Here is a 19,039-nt window from a genome sequence, read left to right as displayed (position 1 = left end):
AACAGTTACTCTGTTAATTTATTACTAATCCATATTTGAGCTGTTTCCATAACATGGGAGTGGTACAGGGTTGCCTTTTTTTATATAGGGCATTGTTGGCACTAACCCTATCTCCATTGGACAACATTAAGTAAGTTTACAAAAAATGAAGTTTACTGCACTAATTTTAAAAAAAGATTAAAAAGAATACTTTTTACCTTTTGTCAGATATTTTCAATGCCAGACAAAGTATGGTCTGTTTGCACCAGTTCACAAGGTTAGCAGAATTGGATTTCCCTCGACGACGCCAGCTAAAGCCAAGACAAATGTACGAAAAATGGTAGCGACCCCATCAAATCTCAAGCGCAGTCCTAGTGCATCATCCATCAGCTCTTTGAGCTCTGTAGCTTCTTCTGTCGGTGGTAGACCTAGTCGTTCAGGATTGGTAAGGAATTACATTAATCTCAACTTGTTTAATCTGTCCTAGCCGTTTTGTAAATGGTGTTTAATGTTACATTTTAAGATATATTCATAAAAAATATTAGTTGATCTCCTGTGGTGTTGTATACGGGGAGTCAGATAAAGGGCATTTTTGGAAAGGGGAGAGGAGGAAGAGATTGGCAAAGAAAGTATGGGAGAGTGGAGAGGGTGAGGACGTGGGAGTGGGTGAAGTGGACGAGAAGGGAGGAGAGAATGGGGTAAGGACGGGGGGAGATGATGGGGTGGGGTATGAGGGCAGGGAAAGGAAGGGGAAGAGGAGCGATGGGAGAGCAAAAGAGGGGTGAGGAAGGGCGGAATGAGAGAAGGTGAGAAATGGGAAGCGAGAAGGGGAAAAGGAGAGGGGCTCATGGGAGGGCAGTGAGGTGAGGAGGAAGGGAGCAAAAGTGGATTTTGCCTCAGCAGAGTTTGGGGGGGAGTCTACCAATTTTCTTCAAAAGTGATGGGCTGGGGAATTACTTTTGATTCAACGCGTGTTGGTGGGGTGGGGGGAAGGAGGTCATTGATTTGCAGGGGGAGGGGGAAGAAGGAGGATGGCAAGAGAGGGGGTTTAGGTAGGGGAGGGAAGAAGAGGGGGGAATGCGAATGGGAGAGTTTGCCTCCGCAAGGATGGGGGAATTTCTCTGCTGTTTTTGCATCAACGGGACTGATTTTGCTTCAGTTTGGGTGAGGGTTGCCAGCAGCCAGTTTTAGTTGGGGAAGCTGGCTGCCAATTTGTGTCTCGGCGGGAGGGGGTTGGCGGGGGAGAAAGAGAGAGGAAGGAAGGTGAGAGGAAGAGAAGGAGGGGAGAAACCGGAGAGAGAGGCAGAACGGTGCTCACCTCAGCTGGTTGGGGGGGTGGGGCGGGGTGGTACTTTTTGCTGCTTTTGCCTCCGCACTGGGGTATCAAGGTCTCATTATACTTCAGCTGGAGGATGTGTTAACACTCCCCAGCTTCAGTCTGGTGGGGGTAGGGTGGGGGGGGAAACCAGGCTGACGATTTGTGCCTCGGCAGGGAGGGGTAGACAGGGGGAAGAGAAGGTGGGGGTGGGAGGCAAGAAGAAATGGGGGGTGGGGGGGAGGAAGAGAGTCAAAGGGATGTTTACCTCATTGTGGTGGGGGGGTTTCTTAGTGATAACTTTGCCTCAACAGGGAGAGAGGTTGGGGCTACTTTTCCTTCAGTTGTTGGGTGGAGGGTGGAGTTGCCAGTAGCCATTTTAATGTCGGTGTGCGGTGGGTTTGTAATTGTGTTCTGTGATTTCTTCTCCATTCTGTGGTACATCTTGCACTTAATTGGAATTCTCACTATCTTCAACTGTGTTTGTGAATCCTGTTTGCACTTTTGAGTTTAGCATTGTCAATATTGTTTTTGGCTACCTTGTCTGTAGCTTCAGATATGAGACTTTGCTATATTCAATTTGCTGTGCTATTCAGTCAGCGATTGGCCGTGGCTGGTCGCACTTGCCTTTATGGCCAGCCACTTAAATTCACTCCCTAAATTCATCTTATCATTCCTCTATCCAGTTCCAACATTCTGCTTCGATTTTTAATGTTTCCTTAGTTTTGTTGTTTTATTTCTTTTTGTTCATCACGTGTTATTCCCAAGGTGTGTGATTAACTTTTCCTTTCGGTGGCCCTCTCATGTGACATTAGGTAATGTAACTTTATGCTCGTAATGCCATCTACAAGTGCAGTGCCCTTGGAATGTTGTGATTTTTAATATATAATAGGCATTCACATTGTTTGGGTGATTGAATTTATTTCCCTACTATATTTGATTATGTAAAATGTCAGTATAAGAAACTAAGAGCTCTGCTCAAATTACAGCCAAATAATTGGTTTATCCTCTGGGTTATTAAAATAACTCCAAATTCTTCCTTACTTGTTCACCTACAATAGCACTTTTTAACTGTCTCAGTCCACAGTGGTTACGTACTTGCTCCAGCTCAAAACTCACTGAAGGTTTAAATCTCAATGAAAGTTATCTGTACTGTGTTCTTTGGTAGACTAACTGCTTGTGTATTTCTCAGTGCAACCAGCCAGTAGTTGATGTGGATAAGGACCACTGATTTTTTTCTGTCTCCTTTTTCGTTGTCTGGTCAGTATGTTTTTTTAAACCAACCAGGTCATAGAGCATATTTGTCAGTGAGTAGCCCACAGTTTTGCTTTACCCACTCATCCTAGCTAAGCTGTTGGAGAGAAGATCGCAATACAGAAGAGGGGAAGAGTTGAGCAACAAAGGGGGGGGGGGAAATGAATTTTACAGTCAAAAAGGAATCTGCTATAATAAACACATTTAACTGTCATTATAATGACTGAGCTGTCGAACATTTTCTCCAGCTAACGGAAACATCCTCCCGTTATGCAAGAAAAATTTCAGGCACCACTGCATTACAGGAGGCTTTAAAGGAAAAGCAGCAGCACATTGAGCAGCTTCTGGCTGAACGAGACCTGGAAAGAGCAGAAGTTGCTAAGGCAACTAGTCATGTTGGGGAAATTGAACAGGAGCTCTCATTACTTCGAACAGGTCATGAACAGGTAAGAACTTACTGAGACAGTGAGCTTAATTGGCTTTATAAACATTTCTAGAATGTACAGTAGAAAATTAGATGTTAAGATTTATAATTACTTTATGATGGACACTACAAGAGTCAGAAACTAAAATAGATTTGATGGGGAACAATATACTATTGAGTCTTTTGGATTAGAAATACTTAAGTGTCTTTCCTAAGAGGTGATGCTCTATTTTGGCCAGTAAAAAGGTGGCTTCATGAGGACCAGCAACATTGGTGTCAGGATCAGGTGTAATGTGTTTGTGTCCAAATCTATCTCCAGCTTCTACCATTATGTAATGTTAAAGATCAGCATAATTTCCATGCTTGGAAACCAAATTAATTATATAATGTAACTAAGTTTATTATAACCTAGAGATGGTATCCAACGATCATTCACATGAGCAGGTCTTTTACAGCCAGATTAGCAGGAAGGACATTTTAGGTCTCCATAAAGCTGCATACCTACTAGAAAGAGTGAATGACTTTTCAGTGAAAGTTTCTTCATAACCTTTCTTGGAAGAAAGATAGATGACCCTTGGAAAACTTCGTTGAGAATAAATGCAGTGAAATTTTTCAGAAAATAAAATCCACATTTGACATCGGATTTTACTTTTCAGAAATAAAGATTCATCTTGGTCGTCTTATTGAGGGCCATTTATCCACCTAATTCTTTAAAATGTTATAGGTCAAGGTTGGCATTTGTTAGAAAACTCATAACAGCCAAAAGTTGCTTTCCGGGTGATTTATTTTAAAATGTGAACATTTTGCTTCCTTAATTTTTAACTCGTCACAAGCTTGTATGTCCTGTACTTGTCTGGTTTGTTTATTTTTAAACTGAATTCTTTATAAAATCCTTTTTCCATCATCCTTTTCACAGTCCTTCCATCCTAATTATACTACTCATCACCATGCAACCTTCTCCACCTGGCGGAGTAGCATGGGCTGTGTTGTAGATGCCTCCATAGATTAAGAGGTGCTCTATTGTATGGTGACTAGAAGCTATCTCCTTTGTTGCATTTTATGAAATATTGGATATTCACTTCATTATACATATGCACTATTCTTAAATAAAGCATTTTATATGAAGAGGACAGTTAAAGATGAGGTCCTGCGTTCGTTTTGAGTTTGTACATATGAACTTGGTCATTGTACCACTGGTGTATATGTTCACTCAAAACTAACTCCAGAAGGCGGCAGTTGCATTTGGTGGCAGGAGGATCAACGCAATTACCATGACAAATATGCCACAGTAACATTACATAAGTGATCATGTAGTGATGATTTAAGATAAACTTTTATACAGTGTCTTTAACAAAGAATATCCCACGGCACACCACTAATGGGTATAAGGAAAACGGATGCCAAGCCAGGAAGGGAGAGCACTCGCGGGTGCGTTCCTCCTCTTCCCTCGCCACTTCCCCACCCACCCCGCGACCCCCCCCCCCCCTGCTTTTGCCCTCTCTTCCTCGCGTCTCCCTCGCCCCCTTCTCCCCTCCCCCCCCCCGGATCTCTACGAAGTAGGCTGTTTGTCAATTGTAATGGATGTGGGATAATAATCAATAGAAATCAACGGTTGCAACAATCGGATTTATCATGCACAAATAGTCTGCACTAAGTACCACTTAGTTTCAATATTCAGCTGTTCTTGTTGCATATGTCTTTTTATTAAATAACCCAGTAAATAGCAATGTAAAATCTGTTTTTTAATGTTACTTGACATTACATTCATAAAAGCACATGATGCAAAGCATTTGGTTTTAATATGTTGTGTGCCAGTTTAGTGATGGGAAATGTTGGAGCCACTTAATGAACTTCCTGCAGTTTCCCACAATGTTAAAGTTTCAGTCTTTTCATGCAGTATGTATTGGAGATGGAGGCAAAGATGGACCAGTTACGAGCGCTGGTTGAGGCTGCCGATAGAGAGAAGGTGGAGCTTCTGAACCAGTTAGAAGAGGAAAAAAGGTACCAGTTACTAACCTGGATTTTGAAGTATTATCATTGTGACTTTCTTTTGTAAATGTACATTATAAAAATATACTGCCGCTTGTAGAAAAACTATTCTATATGGAGTTACCAGTGTTACTGTAGATCAAACAAAGCTTTATTTGATATGAACCAACTCAAAGCTCAGTTATCCTTGAAACTGCAAACACAATTTTACAACAGCAATTTTCTACTATGCTTGTCTTCTGAGTATAGGTTCCTTCCTACCTTCCTTCCTAAAATTGAACATTCAATACCTCAGGATATGATATTCTTTCCCCCTAAGAGAGTGTTGGTTGGCTCTTTCAGCAATTACTTCTTTGTCTTTGTCAATAGGAAAGTGGAAGACCTTCAGTTCCGTGTAGAGGAAGAGTCCATTACCAAAGGTGATTTAGAGGTAAACAACCTACTGATTTGCAGATATCCTGAATGAAAGACCATGACTGTGTGGTTCAGAAGCTGATGGGAATACCTATCACGTGTATATAAAAAAAAACTTAGTGCTTAAATAACTAGAGAACAGTGACGCTGAACAATTTTACTAACACCTGTTGGTAGAAAAGGGATGAGAGGTTGTGAACAGTTCACACTAGTAGCTGATAATTGCCAATTAACAGAGAATTGGGGCTTAAATATCTCAACTTTTCAGATTAATTGCCATTGGCTGATTGGGTTATTCAGCATGGCGCTTGTGGCTAAGTGGCTGCAGTGGTGGCAGAAAATTGTTGATTAATTAACAGTTTATAACCTTATGCCCTCATCAAAAAGTGCCATATTACGTGATTAACTTTTTGGTGAAACAAGTGTTCCATTGAGGACAAGGGTTTATTCTGTGTGTTTTTAACAAGTTCTATTGCTGCTTTATAATAATTTCTTTACATTCAACTTGGATATTCAAATATTTGGGAATCCCATAAATATGTGAACTATATACTTATAAAACTGGCAGCCTTTGGTCCTTTGAATCAGAATTAATTTACTTTAACAATTCTTTTAGGGTTTCCTTGGTGTGTTTACAGACTTGCTTTCCAATCTTATTCGTGCTGGTTTATGGCAGAATATATAGAGTTCTTAATTTTAAATCTCTGGAAATGTTCAGTTTATTTAAAAAAAAAAAAAATTAAAAAAAAAAAATTAAAAAAAAAAATTAAAAAAAAATTAAATCAAGGACAGGAGGAAGGAAATAGATATAGCTTTGGGAAATATTTTTGGGACCATTATAAACACTGCAAGAAGAGTTGAGTGTAGCAAATGGTATTCAAAAAGGGATTGAGATATGAACTGTAGACTAATTAGTTTGACATCTGTAGTAAGGAAAATGCTTGAGCGTATTATATAGGAGCCATCATTTAAAAGCACAGAATTGATCAGGAATCGACAGCAAAGATTTGGAAGCAGTCAGTCTTGCCTCCTTAATCTGCTTGAATTCTTTGAGATAACCGCTAACTGATCCACTGTATCTGAAGTACTTGGATTTTAAAGCATTTCATAAAGTTTCTTGCTCTCCGAATGGGTAGAGTCTATATTAAGGTAGATTGTTTATGGTGTGTGGAAGGAGAAGGTGTGGTGGGTCAAATGGCCTTTACTCATTTCCATTTTTATATCTGATTTAAAATAAAATGAAAGTTCAGTGTTACAAAAAGAGCTGTCCAAAAGTTTGAACCAACATTTTGCTAGTTGTACATGCATTTTAAACTATTTTTCAATTTAATTTAAAACAACATCATTAGTAGTTGGGTATAAAAACAGATCCGAGAAAACACTACGTTACACATCAGACACAAGCTGACAGAACTGGATAGACTCAATGCAAGGATTTTTACTTTTGTACTCGCCAACCGCTGATCTTCTGTCCATTCATTGGTCAATTTTGGAATGGAAACCAGGAATGATTTTAAACTGAGAATTTGAGGGAGAATTAATAAGAACTGAAAATGAAAATCCTTAAGATTGTTAGTATGTATTATCTTGCAAAGCCTGTAATAGCAAACTACTAATAATCTTTCACTAATTATTTAAACTTGAAAAGGGACATAATTGCAAGATAAAGCTGGGAATTATTTGGTATCAGTTCCCAGGCAGAAAATGTAATCCTGTTAGCTGTAGAACCCAAATTAATGTCAAGCAAGTACATTTAAGGACAGGTATCTAAACCATCTTAAATCTTTCCTGTACAGATTTTACACTTGTAATATTTTGTGTAACTGCATGGAAGGTACAGCATAATTTTGGGAGTTGGAAGTCATATTTGTACAGAAATAACAATGTTATATTTTGCTGCTAAATCTAAGCATTATTTCAGTTGTCCCATCTGTTCTGAAATGACACTTAAAACTGCTGAAAAATCTTTGAATTATATCATTTCCATGCTCCCAATAAATTTTAAATATTTTTGGACTTGAAATATTGAAATAAGAAACACTTGTATATTTCTAAAGCCTTTTGGTATGTGATTTATGCCATATCTCTTATGAGATCTTCCTTGTTTATCAACAGATTGAAAAAAACTAGCATTCAATGTGATTAATAAAAATTATGTAAATGCTATATTTTTATGCATTCTAAATTGACCTTAAAATATAACAAACATAATCCTCATTGTTATACGGAGTCCCACATTGCAATGAATTTTCTAGTAGTTTTTCCCCAACGTAATTGTTTTAAAAAAGGAATAAGTATTTGCTGGTATTTGTCCTCAATAATTCTGATGTCTGTGGCCTTTGCAGTAAAGGAAAAGTCTCATACTTTCTTTTCTAATGTATTTGGCAGATATTTTTGGTACACAGCGTTTGAATGGCTGTACCTGATATATTAAAAAAAACTTTAAAACAAGCCTTTGCTTCCCAATACTACAAAATATCTCTCGATTTACTGAGATGTTATTATGTCACTTGCCTTAGAAAAGGCAAGGGTAGCTGAAGGATTGTGAGCTATAATTTTAGATTTAAGGCAAAAAAGTCAGCTGTAAAATACATATTAATGAGTAGAGGGAAGCAAAGAGGAGTGAAACATGTACTAGAACATAAGAATAGAATAGAATTTAAATACTTCCAGGAAGTCTGCCTTTAACCACCTTCTTTCCAGACTTAAAGGTCAAGCTTATCTAATTTTCCGTCATAACTCACACCCTTCTTAACGCTCTGTAATGAGATAACAAACTAACATTCAAAAACTGTATTGTTTGCTTTTATTGTAATATTAAAAAAATCAACTTCAGCAAAGTAGGAACAGAACATCATGTTGCAAGATTATAGCATGGATAAATCTCAAATACAGTTCAGTCCACATTTATTTTCATCGATATGGAATTTAAGTATTAAAATCAAAATCAGATGTAAAAATCTTAATTGTAAGGGAGGACTTGAATGTCACTTTTGAATAACCTATAAATGGAAGTTGTGATTTTATACTTCCTGACATACACACTGTTTAGATTCAACAGGAATTCTATTAATTGAAAAGGACCCAATTAGTAGGAATATAGCATTTAAAACCATTACAAAAAATATAAATTTTGTGTGGAACTATTTTATTGTGTGGTGTGCTTAAAAAATATTTTTGTAGAATGAAAAAAATCAGCTGAACATTTTCTGATTAGTTCTAATAAATTTCATGTGCAAATGAAATAAATTAAGCGGAATTTAGTATAAGAGACAGAAATGGGCAAAATGAGGACTGTAGAAACAAGTTTAAGAAACCTTTTGGACCAAAGCCTGCCAGTTTTATCAGGAAACTTTGGATGTCTTCGAAAGCAGTGTTGATTAAATGTGATATATGAAGCTTGAATGGTTCTGTATTGATGTGTGGAAACATGAAGGTTGTTTCGGAGCATCAGTGTAGAAAGTGATATTGTTGCCTTTAAAAAATACTGGCCAAAACTAAACTAAGAGAAGTTACAGTTGACCAGTTGTGGGAGAGCACAATTAATGGGTTGCCAATTTATATATAGGGACTTGGGCAAACCAATGGCTTGATCATTTCAAATTCCAATACAGCACAGTAACTGATTCTTACATTACTACATTGTATATCATTTAGAAAGGTGTATTTTGTCTCCCCCAATGGCTCCGTGAATTTATCCAGCAAGTAGTTGAGCCATACCAACCAGGAGGGCTCCTGGTTCGATCCATGAACTGTAGAGTTGGCTGATCTCAGCTGGGGTACAGAGGTGCTACAATTGGCCTTTTGGAAGGGGAGAATTGGCCATTACCCACTCCTGATCTCTGTCCAGTAACCCCTGCTGAAAGTAGGCAAGTGTGGATGTTGGGCGAAGACCGATGGGATGATGCTTGGCTGGAATGCCTTTCACGGTCAAATGATTGGCTGAGACTCACTGTCAAAATTCATGCATGAATAATGGTAACCAAGTGAGGTACTGGAGTTTGCTCCTGGACCCATACTCCATTTAAGGATCGAATTATTCCAGGAAAGGAGGAAATAAAATTGGCAAGAAAAGTAACTAAATGAATTAATTTTAAAAGAATACATTGAAATGTGAATTAAAACAAAATGGATTGGATGTCATAAGTGATTTCTCACCATATTGATAGCTTTAGCACCAGAGTGCCACATCTTTATCTGGCAGGATTGTAAGGACTTTTGTACAGTATTGTGCTGAATTTATAATTTACTTTTTAACCTATAAAGTTGAAATAGATGATTGTTGTCTTCTGAAAGAACTTTAGATTAATAGAGAGAATGGTATATGGTGTAGAACATGTGAAGGCATCCAATGTTTAAAATAGTTTCTAATCAGAGCAATCCAAAACACTACTTTGAAACAAATACCAGAACTAACTGCAGTGACTGTTTTCTCAGCATTGACTTACTGATATGCATGTTGCTTTCACAGCTGCACAGAATGAAATGCAATATTTATAATGACGAGTGATTATGCTGTAAACCCCATGTCAATTATAGGCTTATTATTACCAGTTTTGCTGTCATTGTTATATGACTGCCCACATGTTACATTGTTTAAAAACTACATAACTACCCTAGCATCACTTCATGAGGGCTTTCCTTACTTATTTTAAAAAGACACGTAGATATTTGCTTAAGTTTTGTAGGCAACAAAGGAAAATTATACATTGATGGGCTATTTCTCCTTCAGTTTTGAGTTTTATACAAACACTTGGGTTTTGATTCATCTTTTCATGGGTAAACTTTAAAACTGCTCCATGCCTCTCATAAGATCCATGTGCATGATTGGTGCTGGCTCCTCTGTACTCTGATCAGTGGTCAACGGTTTGTTTTCTTGGTTTCTGAGTCTGCCACTCCACTCTGTTATATATTGGAAGTTTGGCAGGTGGGGAGAGATCGAGCAGGAGAGAAAACATTTTTCTTTTTAATCAGGACTGACTTGTCTGCATGCATCATGAGCCTCAGTTCTGTAGCTACTCACTGGATTTTTTCCCCCCAAGTTGCAGAGAAGTCATCATAGCTCTCGCAAAAGAAAATCACTAGATAAATTGAAAAGGGAATCCACTATCCTTTTATTTGCCCCAGCCATGAAGATGTTGCCAGCAGAGATTTTAATTCACTTTCTGTGAATTTTCATTCCACTACTTCTGGGATTTGGTATATGACGTTGAGTCCAGAGGAATTTATATATTTTTTTTATTCGTTCCTGGGATGTGGGTGTCGTTGGCAAGGCTAGCATTTATTGCCCATCCCTAATTGCCCCAGAGAAGGTGGTGGTGAGCTGCCGATTTGAACCGCTGCAGTCCGTGTGGTGAAGGTACTCCCACAGTGCTGTTAGGGAGGGAGTTCCAGGATTTTGACCCAGCAGCGATGAAGGAACGGCAATTATATTTCCAAGTCAGGATGGTGTGTAACTTGGAGGGGAACTTGCAGGTGATGGTGTTTCCTTGTGCCTGCTGCCCTTGTCCTTCTAGGTGGTAGAGGTCACAGGTTTGGAAGGTGCTGCTGGAGAAGCCTTGGCGAGTTGCTGCAGTGCATCTTGTAGATGGTACACACTGCAGCCACGGTGTGCCAGTCGTGCAGGGAGTGAATGTTTAAGGTGTCTCCTTAATCAAGCGGGCTGTTTTGTCCTGGATGGTGTCAAGCTTCTAGTGTTGGAGCTGCACTCACCCAGGCATCACACTCCTTACTTGTGCCTTGTAGATGGTGGAAAGGCTTTGGGGAGTCAGGACGTGAGACACTCGCCGCAGAATGCCAAGCCTCTGACCTGCTCTAGTTGCCACAGTATTTATGTGGCTAGTCCAGTTAAGTTTCTGGTCAATGGTGCCCCCCAGGATGTTGATGGGGGATTCGGCGATTGTAATGCCATTGAATGTCAAGGAGCAGTGGTTAGACTCTTGCTTGTTGGAGATGGTCATTGCCTGGCACTTGTGTGGCGTGAATGTTACTTGCCACTTATCAGCCCAAACCTGAATGTCTTTGTCTTTGATTTTCTTTATCTTGTATCCCTGATTTGCAGCAGTGTATAGGAATTATTGCAAGAGACCAGCTTGGAAGTACCTTTTGATGGCTGAACCAAATAGTTTCTCCTTTTATGCCAAAAGGGTTTTGTGTTCATCAGTGTTGATGGCCTGCTTTGTTTATTTAGCAAGGCTGCCAGGTTCTTCTTCAGTGCTGCTGTTCATGTGGTGCCTTGTGCTTTCATGGAGTACTAAGACTCATTGTTCTTGCTGACCCCAGCTTTTCCAGCTGGTGACCTTTCTTATAATTTGGGTTTAATTCAGTTACTTTTTTCCTGTGCCCAATGCAAAAGTTTGCTTATGTAGGCAAACCTTCATTCTTTGAACTGAAATGTGACTTTTTGCGTGAGGTAATCTGGGACATTGGACCACAATGTAAACATAGGAACAGGAGTAGGCCATTCAGCCCCTCAAGCCTGTTCTGCCTTTCAATGAGATCAAGGCTGATCTGCGACCTAACTCCATATACCCGCCTTTGCCCCATATCCCTTAATACCTTTGGTTAACAAAAATCTATCCATCTCAGATTTAAAATTAGCAATTGATGCAACATCAATTGCTGTTTGCAGAAGAGAGTTCCAAACTTCTGCCTGTGTGTGGGGGGTGGGGTGGGTGTGTGTGTGTGGCAGTGTTACCTAATTTCACTCCTGAAAAGGTCTGGCTGTAATTGTTAGACTATGTCCCCTAGTTCTAGACTCCCCAACCAGCAGAAATAGTTTCTTTCTATTTACCCTACCTGTTCCCCATAATATCTTGAAGACTTCGATCAGATCACCCTTAACCTTCTAAATTCCAGGGAATACAACCCTACTTTGTGTAATCTCTCCTCGTAATTTAACCCTTGGAGTCCAGGCATCATTCTGGTAAATTTACACTGCACTCCCTCCAAGGCCAATATATCCTTCCTAAGCTGTGATGCCCAGAACAGTGAGCCCTTAAACCAATGAGATCTGCATTGGAAATAATACTGTTCCCGCCTCACACCAACCGATAGTGAACACCATGCTGACGGGTGAATCAAGTTTATTAAGCAGCAATATTAAGCAGAAGCTTTAGAGCAACAACCAGCAGATTTAGGTAGATTATAACATTTCATTTAACTTGCAGTATCCATTTCAAAATAAAGGTTCTGAATCCTTTAGTTCTCTGCAGTATTTTAAACAGCTTGGAGCATGCATTCTTGATGAAAAGCTTTTAAGTGAGAAATGAAACCCATGAGGCATCTGCTAGACTTTGCCCTTAAAGCAAAAAGCGAATTGAAAACAAGTCCTGTGGGTTATATCCTTCTCTTTCCATATAAATGCAAGTTATTTTTTGCTCTTTAATGTTAAGATCATCAAAAGGTATCCTTAATTACTCAAAGCAGTAAATCAACATAGGGCTTAAAGGCACAAAGACTGCCTGACTTGTTTCCTGATTCACTTTTTTTAATAGAACATTGCAACACTGTCACAATGGGTGAGAGTTTCCCCCTCCAACCAAACTTGGTGGAATGACAATACTGATAATAGATTGTCTGCAGTACTTCTAAGCAATTCACATAAACAGAGGTCAGACAACTCCCTTTAAAACAGCACTTGTATACTCACCAGGGTTGTGGACTTGTTCATTTCCCCCTCACTCCCCCATGCAATTCAATGTCAAATTCAGGCTCCTTATTTGCATACCAAGCTACAGAGACCAATAGCTTCCCTTAAGAAATTGCTCGGAATCCATTTTGAATTTGTTAAATTATTTAAATTATATAATGTGGAGCGTCTTATAATTTGAAATTGGACAGATCTTTGATCTGTTACAGACTTGTCAGTCAGTGTTATGGTTTGGACTAAGACCATGCCTCATTGTAAAGAATATAAATTACAGCGAGTCTCAAGGCCTTCCCTCCAGTGATTTTTGACTTGCTTGTTTTCAAAACCTATCTGATGCAGATGCTTATGGCTCTGGTTGTAATTGCATTGTTCCAGTGGTCAACTCTAATGTTGAGTATCTGCTATTCTAGTGTGTGAATAGTGCTTTGGATTCCTGTTCAAATCCAGTATGACTCTTCTGAAAAGCTTCAACATTATCCAACAAGTCAATTGTCTTTATAAAGTTCCCATGGAAGGCCATCAAGAAAACCTCACCAAACTAAAGGTTAAACCCTTTATTAGCACCTTGGAACTGACCAGGAAAAGTTGTAGCAGTTCATTTGTGTCAATATTGTGCTGCCAACAGAGTATTTAGGAGATTAAATTCTCTTGGAAAATACATTTGTTTCAGGAACTCAGCAGATTATTCTGAGCTACTAAATCATTATGAAATACTCGTACCTCATGCTGAGTATGTGCATAAAATAAGTTGAGCAAAGAAATAGCTGCCCAATTTTGCATAAAGGGGCAATTAGTTTCCAATATAATCTGATGGATATAGGGTTATACGCCATAGCCAATTTTGAGGCGAAAAGAAATCTTGCTAAGGGAGTAAAGCATCATGTATATGGAACAAGCTGCTTGATGTACTCTGTGAAGTAGGGTACATTTTTAGTTTTCACTTCCTTTCTTTTGAGGCTGAAAGAACCATCACATCTATTTGTTGCTTTGAAGACGTGGGCACTTGCTGTTTCTGTTACTATTGTATCATCCCCTCTCGTGGAATGGCACTCCTAACTTATAGTCAAACCATTATTTCCTGGCTCAAATTTCAAGTGTGGGTATCAGCAGAACACTAGTTGTCCAGAAGGTCCTTAGATGGTCCAAGCAAGCCCTTCTGACTTAAAAGGTTCAGCTAGCTGCTCTAGCACTCACTCGTATCCTTTCCAAGAGCTGCCCTTGTATATGTTGTTGAAGTATCATTACCTTATTAGAAAGAACAGTTTGAAGAAAGCGATTGTATCTGCTGTTCTCGCAGCTTAGTGTTTTGTCATCTTTGTGTTGTTGATGTTCTTTGAACTCTGAAGTGTGTGTGAAACCTGAGCTGTTAAAAGAAATATTTTAAAAATTGAAGTTCTTAAGATCTTCCAGACACAACCACATGCACAATCCTCCCCCACCCCATTGCTTATTATTTTAAAAATCTAATATGATTTCATATAGATCTCACAAGGAGGCATGTGACTAGTTTACATTTTTTCAATTATATGCATGAATGACCAACTCCAAACCCGAGTGCATTTAAGACCCTTCTTTGTGCAACCAGAAAAAAATTATCAAGGAAAACGGTATAAAGGATTTCTTGCTTTGCTTTGATCTATTGAGATGTTTTGACTTTAGCTGTAATTGCAAATCATGTTTCTGTTTAGTTAAACCAATTCTGTTTCAAACACACAAAAGCAACAAAGGGGTTTACAGTATTAAACTAAAATTTAAGTATTAACTGTTCTGATTTGAACTATGCTATTAAAACTGTACACTTACTGCATGAAACTTTTGAATCTGCCTTTTTTAAACTGTATTTCCCTTTAATTGTTCCCCATTTATCCTTTCCTCTGCATACCTTTGATACCATTTTCCATTAAACATTTCTGTTTTCTTCCATACTGTTTGTGTCCAATTTACCCTTTGCTTTCCTAACTGTTATAAAAGGCAGAAGGTGCTGGTGGATAAGCCTGCATGTGGCTCCCTCCTGTCGTGCTGGCATGTGATGGTGGCACTGGTGTGTTCTCTTCCTCTCCCTTTTTACTAACAGACGCAGACCAAACTGGAGCATGCCCGCATTAAGGAGCTTGAACAGAGCCTGCTCTTTGAAAAGACCAAAGCTGAAAAACTCCAGAGGGAGTTAGAAGACACTAGGGTAATGGATTTCACTGTTTCAATGAACTCCATTCAGTTTATCAGCATGTACCCAAAACTGGTTATTAGTCGCTAAGATTAACTTTATTGTAGTAATGGTTGACCCCTAGAAAAAAAGTCTACCAATGCACTAAGGAAAATTGAATTTTTTTTAGTAGCTTCAGGTTTATTTTAGAATGAGATTTTGGCATTATCTCATCCCAAAGTGTTGAATAACCAAACAATTAATTTTTAAAGAAATCTTTGCATTTCTGGTATTTTATTAGCTTAGGTCTCCTTACTCCATGCACCCTGTCTTGACTGAGTGGGCAAGCAGGCAGTCTGCTCGCAGACGACTTCTAACGGTGCTGTATAACCAGTTGATGGGAGCTGTGCGAGATGCCCAGGCTAACTTGTCCTTCAGTTTTCCCCACACTGGCTCAGGAAAGCACCTCCACATAGCATCATTCTGAAGATCTAGCTGAAAGTAGGAGTCACTGTTGTGGGCACTAGTGGTGTAAACCCACATTCTACCACTGTGTGGTGCAGTGTGTTAGTGTACCAGTGTGCTGTGCCACTAGGTCACCTACATGGTTGATTGTGTCCAGAAAATATTAAATGTGTGTTTTTGATTAAATTAAAAATAAAATGTATTTTAAAGACAAAGGTATTTATACAGGTAAATACTTTTGGTGCAAGCATGTATCTCTTCATATGCTCCATTCTTTTTGAAGCACCAACTTTATTTTCAGAGAAAACTTATTTCCCCATAAGTCCTAGAGGAAATCTATTTCACCGAAGATATGATCCAGTTACAACAGTTGCGGGATCATGGAGTGCACGTGCTACCTTGCATTGACGAGCATGGTTGCTCTGTTTTTAGATCAGATTGATCTGGAGATGCAGCGTTACACCCGAGGTTTTTTTTGATGAGCTGCTTTTTTCTCCTTAGTTATTTTCTCACCATTGTCATTGGTATCCCCATGCCATGCACAAACTGCAGCAGAAAGAGCTGGGTGACCAAATTCCAATCCTTCTGCAGTTGTCACCACAAACTCCATTCCTTAGCCACCGATTCCAACCCCATCACAGGCCATTGTCTCGGGCTGAACCAGATTGTTCGCAAGCTTGGCATCCTACTCAACCCTGAGCTAAGCTTCTAACCCCATATCCTCTCCATTGCCAAGACCACCTACTTCCACCTCCATAATATTGACTGTCTCTGCCCCTGCCTCAGCTTATCTGCTGCTGAAACCCTCATCTATACTTTTGGTATCACCAGACTCAATGTTCTCCTGGCCGGCCTTCCATCTGCCACAAACTTAAGCTCATCCAAAACTCTGCCCGTTTCCTAGCTCACACCAAGTCCCATTTACCCATCACCCCTGTGCTCGTTGATCTACATTTGCTCCCAGTCCACCAACGCCTCGAATAGGAAATTTTCATCCTCGTGTTCAGATCCCTCCATGGCCTCACCGCTCCCTATCTCTGTAACCTCCTTCAGCCCTACGATACTTGGAGAACTCCGCGTTCCTCCAACTCTGGCCACTTGTGCATTGCCCACTTCCTTCGCCCCAGCATTGGTGGCAATGCCTTCAGCCATCTAGGCCCTAAGCTCTGGCATTCTCTCTCTAAATCTCTCTGCCTCTCCACCTCCCTCTCCTTTAAGGCGCTCCTTAAAACCTACCTCTTTGACCAAGCTTTTGGTCGCCTGTCCTAATGTCTCCTCCTTTGGCTCTGTCAATTTTTGTCTAATTGCACTCCTATGAAGTGCCTTGGGATGTTTTACTACGTTAAAGGTGCTATATAAATGCAAGTTGTTGTTGCTTTGAACTGGCCATTAGGAGTTACCAATTCCTTCTGTTTACATTTCTTTGCTCACATGGAAATACCTGGTCTTTGCTTTATGTTATTGCACAGCAACATGGCCAAGGGCAGGAACCCACAAGCTGCAATGAACCACTCTGTTTCGCCACTTAAATAGATGTCATCATGGGTCCGTAGAAGAGCTTTCCAACATTAATTTCTCTGAAAGTAAAGAAAAAGCATGAAATGTACATACACCTATAGTTAGTCATACTTTTTCAAAGAAAACCTAGGAAATGGTTGTGCAGTTACTCTTCTGTATACTGTGGTTGACAATCAATCCACTTCTCAAATTCCTGTTTGGCTACATGGTGCACTGATGATGCCAAAGTTTTAAGAAATATTTGTGCAAAGATCAATAAGAATGTTTAATTGCTTTAAAAATCTATGCAATGTTTGGCATTTTGAGCTCATGCTTGATGATGACAATGTGGACTTGTTCACAGTGCAGTAGTGCAATGCACTAACATTGTAAATGCTACTTCATAAATATTTTGGCATTACATGACCATAAATAGAAAATAAACTGAAGTGTTTTACTTGTCTTTGAAGTGGCATTCACTGTTAATAGTGAGTTTGCATAATTAATATTTAAAAATAGTTAACTCCAGTTTCTCTCTAATCTCTAATTTTTAATTTTATTAAAGCTGCATAGTTGCCATGGATTCTGTTCAAGATGGAAACTCCTGATTGCAATTCAATATATCAAACATTTTCATACAAAATGTGACTGATTCTGCCACTTTCTTTTAAATAGTTGTAGATATGGAGTTTAAAGAGCGTGATCTTCAAATACAGGGCTCTTTTGAACATTATAGCATTTAAGCTCTTCAGTATTCACCATTGACCAATTAGTGAGGTTTCAGGAAATAGTAATGGGATTATTAGGGACTTCAGGCTCCAAGCTGCGAAGAGGTCCTAAATAAAGAGAAAAGAGGCTAAAGTGGACATGTCATCCAAATTTTTGAAATGCTGAAAGGAATGAATAATGTAAATGCAAGCAGATTATTTTAATTTAAACTGTGAATGTAGAGTAGAAGAGTATAAAAATAACAAGCCCAAATAAATCTTGAAATTAAAAGGATTTTCCCCCCAACTGTGTTATATATATTTGAAATAGACTTTTATACAAAGCAGTTAATATTGTCAATTAACACACTTTAAAAGCTGGGTGAACACCTGATTTGGAGCCAGCTTGAGTATTATAATAAAGATTATTGTGGAGTTTAGCTTGAATTACCTTTGGTGGGAGGAGACAAGGGGAAAATGTACAGTAGTTTAAGAGAAATGGGTTCGGTGGAGCACTTGATAGAGCAGATTGTACCTGGTGTGTGCAAGGAACAGTTTGAATCTACCAAGCAGCTTTTCTTTTTCCATATTTCCTTATGTTTGTAACTAAATTGAAAAGATTGTGGTTGACTCGGTCTGTCATTGTCATGAAAACAGAAAACATATCAATTTGTTTGTACAGTATTCAGGAGTTTCTATTTTCTACATGAAACCCCGATGATCCACCTTCAATTACTATGAACCGTTGGTCATAGTGGAAATTTTATTAGATGTAATTTTACACCACAAGCAACGGCAAGGACATAATGTATCAACATTTACTTTTGTTTTCCCCATCCCGTCTGAAAGCACTGATTGTCATTGGGATGCAATTCCACTTTGTCCAAGTGACCTTTCGTCATCCACGCTCCTGGATAGTGTCACCAAACTATTGTACCATGGAAGGCATCACAGCCAAGCCTGATTCTTTCCTCACCAAATGTCCACATCTTTCAGCTTTCCAGCAGGAGTAACTGGACAATGATCAGAGCAGGAGCTTTGGCTGATTTTTTTTTTGTTTTATTAACCCCTTCCGAGCCCAGAGGAACTAGGCCAATTTTTGCCTACTCATCGCTGCTGCTAAGATCAACTAATTCAGCAAAGACTGGGAACAAATTTCTTTTTTTTATTAGTCGTATATGTTTACAAGAAAAGTTCTTGT

The 19,039-nt window shown here is 39.1% G+C and overlaps 1 protein-coding gene across 8 annotated transcripts in view; it reads left to right on the top strand.

The window, feature by feature from the left end:
* clip1a (CAP-GLY domain containing linker protein 1a) overlaps window positions 1-19,039 on the top strand; it is a 180,035-nt gene that overhangs the window by 76,913 nt on the left and 84,083 nt on the right. For 7 of the 8 annotated variants that reach the window (XM_085961663.1, XM_085961661.1, XM_085961659.1 and 4 more), the window contains exons 5-9: window positions 208-424; window positions 2,797-2,994; window positions 4,870-4,973; window positions 5,331-5,391; window positions 15,101-15,205. In XM_085961663.1, the coding sequence (XP_085817789.1) occupies window positions 208-424; window positions 2,797-2,994; window positions 4,870-4,973; window positions 5,331-5,391; window positions 15,101-15,205 (685 nt within the window). The remainder of the gene's footprint in view (window positions 1-207; window positions 425-2,796; window positions 2,995-4,869; window positions 4,974-5,330; window positions 5,392-15,100; window positions 15,206-19,039) is intronic. The other variant, XM_085961660.1, reaches the window with a different exon arrangement.

The sequence above is a fragment of the Somniosus microcephalus genome, chromosome 19 (genome assembly GCF_052327205.1).
Source record: "Somniosus microcephalus isolate GS21.2 chromosome 19, FLI_Smic_1.0, whole genome shotgun sequence".
NCBI classification, from domain to species: Eukaryota; Metazoa; Chordata; class Chondrichthyes; order Squaliformes; family Somniosidae; genus Somniosus; species Somniosus microcephalus.
This window is presented reverse-complemented; position numbering and strand designations above follow the sequence as displayed.